This window comes from Hevea brasiliensis, chromosome 1 (assembly GCF_030052815.1).
Source record: "Hevea brasiliensis isolate MT/VB/25A 57/8 chromosome 1, ASM3005281v1, whole genome shotgun sequence".
In the NCBI taxonomy this organism is placed as follows: domain Eukaryota; kingdom Viridiplantae; phylum Streptophyta; class Magnoliopsida; order Malpighiales; family Euphorbiaceae; genus Hevea; species Hevea brasiliensis.
Genome location: NC_079493.1, coordinates 86,396,381 through 86,403,777, shown reverse-complemented (window position 1 = coordinate 86,403,777; position 7,397 = coordinate 86,396,381). Strand labels below are relative to the sequence as shown.

The window sequence follows — 7,397 nt, the reverse complement described above, 5'->3', positions numbered from 1 at the left end:
AGCCATGATTCAAATGGCTATAACTTGAGCGACAAAACTCCAATTGGAGTGATTCAAAAAGGAGAATAAAGTTAAGACAATAGGGAACATTTTCTATGAAGAAAATTTTGCCAAATTCTAACAGTAAAATGACCAATGGAACAGTGCAACATAAAACACCCAAAACTAAAAATTTGCAAATTTGCCTAAAAAACTTAGAATTTTAGTAAACAACCAAAACCAACAAATTTAGTAACCAAAATGTGGTATGTGGGTGAAGTTGAAATTTCCATACCTATTAAGCCTTAGAGAGTTGACAAATTGACTTGAATATTATCGTGAATAGTAACCCCGAAACACAAATTTTAAAGAACGTCAAGTTTAGCACATTAGAGCCAGGTAAAAGTGAATTTAAATTTATTTTTGGATTTATACTAAGTTATGATACTGAAACACTGTGAAACTGTGTGTTTCAATGGAAAAGAATACCGGGAAGGAACACGAGGTGTCGAGTCAAGGCCAAAAGGCGACTCATATAAGGTTTGTGCACAACGTAGAATTTCTGTAAATTTTCTTCTACACATTGTTTTGAATAAATTGAAATATTGAATTGTGACATCATTGTGATGAAATATTTATTATGCTTTTGATTTAAATCGTTGAAAGTCATTTGTGTATATTTGAGATGGCATAAATGTTTAGTAAATTATTAAGATAAGTTTTGAAACCAAAACTACAGTGTCATGACCATATATTTGAACACCTCATTAGCATGACAAGTGGGGGAAATCAGTTTTGAATTTTGATTCCTTCTCTGGCTGAAGTGTTGAGGTGTGTGCCAGTAGAAGAAGAAAAAGAATGGGTTCTCATATATTTGAGCTAGCTAGCCTTGTGATGTGACTTCTCCTTAGCCTCTGGCTATTGAGATGATATTTGTTTCGAATGGCATGATATAACTGTGTGTTTTTATGTAAATGGTTTTGAGAGTTTTGAAATAAAATTGTTTGAACTAAAATCTTGTAAATCATGTTTTGTATTGATATCGCATGTTCAGTTTAATTTTTGAATAAATATGTTTTAAATTCCACATAAAGATTATTTTAGTATGTTGTGCACCATTGAGTCCTAGTACACAGCGATAGCTATTATTGCTATCACAGATATAGAGGCTAGAGGAGCAGCAGAGTGAGCTGCTGACGATTGAGTAGCTACCTACTTTGAAGTTATCGGGTATATTTTATACCCTGAATGTAAAACCTATTTTGATATATGTAAATGTATGTAACTGTATGGATATATAAAATTGGTTATGAGCAGTTGTATAAAGTTGTATAGAGTTGTATAAAACTTATAATTAATTTTGGTTTGGAATTTTCCTAATGTAAATTTTTGGAATGATGTATATAAATTGTTTTATCTTTAATGAAATATGAATGGAAGTATTTTATTTTAATTTGAATGAAATTAATTAGTAATATTTTGGATGATATTTGAATTGAAAATTGTGGATTTGAATTTTTGGAAATTGATAAGTGATGTTGAAATTGATTGGGATGGTTGTGAAATTGAAGAAGTTGTTGATACAAATTATTGGAAGTGCTTTTTACAAGAAATTGAAGAACTGTTTTCTCAAAATATAGACGGTACTTTGTTGAAATTTCTATAAAATTTGCGAAAAAATAAAATGGGACAAAAATTTTACTAGTTTTAAAACTTTGAATAAATGATTTTAATATCTATTTAGAAATGCTCACCACTTATAAAAGTAAGAAAATTATTTTAAAATCCTTTGTGGGATACTTAATGAGTTATCGGTAGGTAAAATTCGGTAGTTCATTAAGTATTCTACAGGATCATATTATGCCTTACAGAGGGGTAAGGTGTGACAATATTGGTGGAAGAATGCCAGCAGGAAAACAAGAGGAGGAAGCATGAACTTAAAAATTAGACACAATTAATCAATTATATCTCAATGGAGTGTGCCAATGAAAGAAAGGAAAAGGATTGACAATCCACCCTTTACCAATAATTGCGAGGGAATGTCAATTGATTAGAAAAGATTATAGCATAAGGGAAACAAGAACTACTACCTGACTCCGAATATGCTTTGAAGACATTTAACCCCACGAGATAAGAAATGGGATTGTATGAGTATCTCAAAGATGCCATTGTATTTTAATGAGCCTTCCGGAGCCTAGGCAATAGCATAATACTCTTTATGCTTCACAAATAATAAAACTATGTTTTGGGACTTCGAAACTTATGAATGAACAGTATAACTCTCGTGGTATTTATCCTCGTTAGAGCTATGCGAAAGGACTTATGCACTATATGAACATGTATCATAACCACGCATACACCACATCATTCACGGTTGGACTATCGAATGATGCCATTGTAAAGGATAATGTAATCTACCCTCGGCAGACACCATTTTCCGGCAATTGTTTGCCGCAGTATCCTTTGACCAGCCAAAACTTTGGCCACAGTAAGTTTGTTTTAGAAATAAAACTAATAACGCAACTTTCTACAGAAAACCAATATTGCTCCCAAAGCAAATCCGATCTAGTAACTAGTTGTACCAAGAAAGGTTTTGAGCGAAGAAGATAATGGAAGAGCAAGAACAAGTGCAGAATTTATAGAGGCAAGTTTCAGAATTAAGGGAACAGATCTCAAAATTAATGAAGATGATGAGAGAAATGTCCTAAAATAAAGAAACCACCCGGCCAGCACCGGAACCAAGTTTACCAGTGATTCCCCCACTTACAACAATAGTTGATACTCATGCCCAAAAACTTCATGATTAAGCCTCAACTTCTTTCACATTCTAAACTCCCATCCTTGATCCAACAATTACCTTGAATCCAACATTCCCTAGTAGCGAGTTTCCTGTCTCTTATCACCAGGCTATCCAGAATACGAAATTTCATCCTTCAGCACCAATCCCTTCAGTTTACCCTGCAACCAATTTTCCAACTGGGGGAATAGCTCATGCAGTGGGAGGGGAAAGTAGAGAATAAGAAAATGAGAAGTTATCTGCTCTGGAAGAAAGACTAAGAGCTATCGAAGGGTTAAATATGTTGGCTCAGTCGATGTGTCATCGCTAAGATTAGTACCAGATGTGGTTGTGCCACCGAAATTTAAAGTCTTGGAATTCGATAAATACAGTGGAAGCTCTAACCCGCGCATCCACTTAGCCACTTAAATAGCTAAGATGTCCACTCTCACGGAAGATGACAGACTCTTAGTATTTTCCATGAAAGTCTCACAGGAGCAGCCTTACGTTGGTGCATACAATTGGATAGGAGTAGATTACGCTCCTAGAAAGATTTGGCTGATGCTTTCCTTTAGCAATATAAGTTCAATTGCGATGTTGCCCCCACAAGGAGAGACCTCTAAAACCTGGTGTAGAGGAAAAGGGAAAGCTTTAATGAGTATGCCCAGAGGTAGAGAGAAAAGGCAGCTGAAGTTTATCCCCCCATGACAGACAGTGAACTCTACTCTCTGTTCATTGAAACTCTGAAGGCCCCATACTTTAATTTAATGATTGGGAATACTTCTAATAGTTTTTCTGATATCATCCATACAGGAGATAGTATTGAAGCAAATCTCCGATTAGGGAGGTTACAAGAAGTAGTTGGGGAGAGTTCCATGAAAAAGCCTACTAATTTCGGGAAAAGGAAATAAGGGGATGTACACCCCATTTCAAGACAAACTCACCTACCACCACAAAATAATTTTCACCCATACAACCCAACCCAATTTGTATCCTCCAGCCCAAAGCCCAATGGTAACAAATGTTCCTCCCCCATCCCCGAACTATCCTCGCCCCCAATATCCTTCCCAAACTACCTACAATCCCAGACCTTCTGACCAAAATACTCCTTTCAGACCACCTACTCCTCAACCTGGCCTAAGATCATTAAGGAAGTTTGATCCACCATTACCACTCCCGCTCAGTGAAATTTACCGTTATCTGTTGGATATCAATCAGATAGTGCCCATCCCACTAGACCCCGTCCAGCCACCATATCCCAGGTGGTATGATCCCAGCGCCAAATGTGAATACCATGGGGAGGCTATAGGGCATTCAACGGATAATTGTGGAGCCCTTCGAGGAAGTGTACACTCCCTAATTAGGAATGGGTGGCTGAAGATTGAAGGGAATGGCTCCACTCTTAATGTCACTTCAGACCCATTGCCCCACCATGATAGCAGCAAAACGAATGGTGTAAATGCGATAGAATCCCAGGATGAAAGCTTGGTTACGGAGGTAGACCTGTTAGTCCCTTACTTTGATGAGTTTCACGCAATGGCAGTGCTGGAAGGGTACATACGTTCTTATGGGCATAACTTTGGAAATGATCTGTCGGGCTCGAGATGCCCTTATCATGGAGCAAACAATCATGGATTGTAGAGTTGAGATGAATTTAAGGAAGAAATTTGGAGGATGATATCGCTGAAAATCTTGAGGTTCTAATTAAAATCAAAAGAGGAAAAGGAAGTAAGCACCGCCATTTATGGCAAAGACATCTCAAGATCTACTCCAAAAATGTTTTTTTCTATTCCCGCCACATCAACACTGCCAGCACCACCTCAGACAATCATACGTACCTCACCACAGCTGCCTGTTACCAATACTCGTGCTGTGCCTCGGAATTATGCCTGTTACCAATACTCATGCTGTGCCTTGGAATTATAATTTCCAAGTTTATTCACAGAGTGCATCCAGCAGTACTTCCATCCCTACCCTCAATCATACCTACACTCAACCCATCACAACCCCTAAACCATGTTTCACTCCTCATGCTCACTTCAAAATGACCTATGCAGGTCCCTCCAATGACTTTGCTCCCCAATTCATATCAGAACCTGCCCTAACAAATGACTCTCCAAATCCAGAAGTAGAATTTATTACTAAAAGTGGGAGGTGTTATAGCACTGAGGAAAAGAAAAGTAAAGGGAAAGCAAAAGTAGGAGAGTCACCTGAAACTGAGAAGAAGGTGGGAAAAGTAGTAGAGAAGGGGGAATCCAGTGAGAGGAAGGAAGAAGATGAACTACTATTGCAAATCATGAAGCAGAGTGAGTATGATGTATTTAAACAATTAAAGAAGACACCTGCTCGAATCTCCTTATTGTCATTAATATTGAGCTTGGAAGTGCATCGCCACGCCTTACAGAAGGTTTTAGACCAGGCCTTTATAACCCCTGACATCACACCTGGGCAATTTGAAAAGATAGTTAGACAAATTCAGGCATCCAATTTCATCACTTTCTCAGAGGACGAAATAGGCTCGGCTGGCTTGAAGCACACTAAGGCTCTACATGTGATAGTTAAGTGTAAAGGTTGTTTGGTTGCTAAACTTTTCATTGACAACGGCTTAGCACTTAATTTCTTACCCAATGGAACCCTGGCAAGGCTCCTGATAAACCCTTCTGGAATACGCCAAAGCTCCATGATTGTGAGGGTGTTTGATGGCACAAAGAGAGAAGTGTTAGGAGACATTGATTTGCCACTTCAAATAGGGGCATATACTTTCAATGTAACATTCCAGGTAATGGATATTGAACCAACATACACTATGCTGTTGGAAAGGCCTTGGATCCATTCAGCAAACGCAGTGCCTTCAACTCTACACCAGAGGATCAAATATGTCATGAACGGCAAAATCATTACAGTAAGAGGAGAAGAAGCTATGCTAGTTGCCAAGCCACAATCAGTCCCTTATGTGGAAACGAGTGAACGATCTCTAGAAAGCTCATTTCAAGCTTTAGAGCTACAAGGAACTGTTCTGGGAGACGAGAGAGCTGCAACCATGGTTGCAAAAGTAATGCTGAAAAATGGCTATGAAAAGGGCAAGGGGTTAGGTGTCACCCTGTAAGGAATTATCTAACCCGTGTCAGTCGCTCAGAGGAATGGCCGCTAAGGATTGGGATATGATGAGGATGCTTTGACTGATAAAAGGTTCTGGATGAGAAACCTACTCAGGGATCAGAAATTCGATAAACCTCTCGAAATGAAGAAAGACATCCGAAAAATCTCAGACGTTTTCACCAGACCAATCATTGAGAACTTAAGAGAAAAGGATAGAGAATCTCCCTCAGAATCATCTATCAATGTCCTGCACCAAGATTCTATGTCCAAAATACTGATCTCACCAATCACAGAGGGACAAGAGCTTGACGATTGGGAAGCTGAAGATATCCCTATGCTGTATTTTTAGTAAAGTATATTTTATTACCTACACTTGATTACTTTTCCATGGTGTCAAGTGTAATTCTGTAAATGGACCTCTTTTTATGATTAAGCATGTCACACCCTACCCCTTTGTAAGGCATAACATGATCCCGTAGTATACCTAATGAATTACCAACTCCGTCTACTGATAACCCATTAAATATACTACAAGGGATTTTAAAAACTTTTCTTATTTCTTTTACAGTGGTGAGCACTATTTACAGGTGTTAAAAACTTTGGTGAACTGAAGTGAAACAACTAACTCATTTGAATTATTTGGAATTTCTGTAAAAATTTTGGCAGAATGCCATCTGTGTTTTGGATAAAATAGTTCTTCAGAAAACCTGTAAGAAGCACTTCAATTATTTTCCAAATCTCAACTCCAATATATTTCTCAACACAACAATTTATCAAGTCAAATCCACAGTGGTTTTTCAAAGATTGAGATATGAGAAATATAATACAATTTGTACAAGCCAAAACCACTCATAATTATTTTACAAGTCAAATGTACAATTTGGATTTACAACTGCTCAACACCAACAACAAAATATACATACAGTGAATATACATTACAGTACAAAATGCAAAATATTGGTATACTCGTTATACTGTAATCCTCATTGGATGTACTAGCGGCCTAGTCTGCCGCCTGTCTATCTCTCTACTGCGACAAAGAATAAAGCTATCGCTGAGACAATGTCTCAGTGGTGCACAACATTAACCAAATACAATTTTAAATCACAATTCATAAATCATATCAATAGTGGATACTTAAAACCATAGTTAAATTCAAGACAATGAATGTCATAAGGAATTTAAACTCCAATTCACAAATTATCAAAATTCATAATAACACAATTTAGTCAAATAGCTTAAGAATACCGTATTGCCAATTCATACACAATTTGATCAAATTACTGAATAACACAGTTTTTCCAATCAATGACACAATTTGATCAAATAACTGAATAATATCGTTTTGCAAATCAATAACACAATTCGATCAAATAACTGAATAATATCGTTTTGTAAATCAATAACACAATACGATCAAATAACTGAAGAATATCGTTTTGCAAATCAATAACACAATTCAATCAAATAACTGAATAATATCGTTTTGCAAATCAATAACACAATTGATCAAATAACTGAATAATATCGTTTTGCAAATCAA

The 7,397-nt window shown here is 36.9% G+C and overlaps 1 protein-coding gene across 1 annotated transcript; it reads left to right on the top strand.

The window, feature by feature from the left end:
- Nucleotides 1-4,640: 4,640 nt before the first annotated feature.
- Nucleotides 4,641-6,203, top strand: LOC131183195 (uncharacterized). The gene is made up of 3 exons (XM_058153456.1): nt 4,641-5,061; nt 5,140-5,857; nt 5,969-6,203. Exons 1-3 carry the CDS (start codon nt 4,641-4,643, stop codon nt 6,201-6,203), a joined length of 1,374 nt encoding a protein of 457 aa, XP_058009439.1.
- Nucleotides 6,204-7,397: the final 1,194 nt, after the last annotated feature.

Coding starts and splice junctions, on each gene's coding strand:
- LOC131183195 (XM_058153456.1), top strand. CDS start 4,641: ATGCCTGTTACCAATACTCATGCTGTGCCTTGGAATTATAATTTCCAA. Junction 5,062..5,139: donor ATTGCAAATCATGAAGCAGA/GTGAGTATGATG, acceptor TGAGCTTGGAAG/TGCATCGCCACGCCTTACAG. Junction 5,858..5,968: donor AAGGGGTTAGGTGTCACCCT/GTAAGGAATTAT, acceptor AAACCTACTCAG/GGATCAGAAATTCGATAAAC.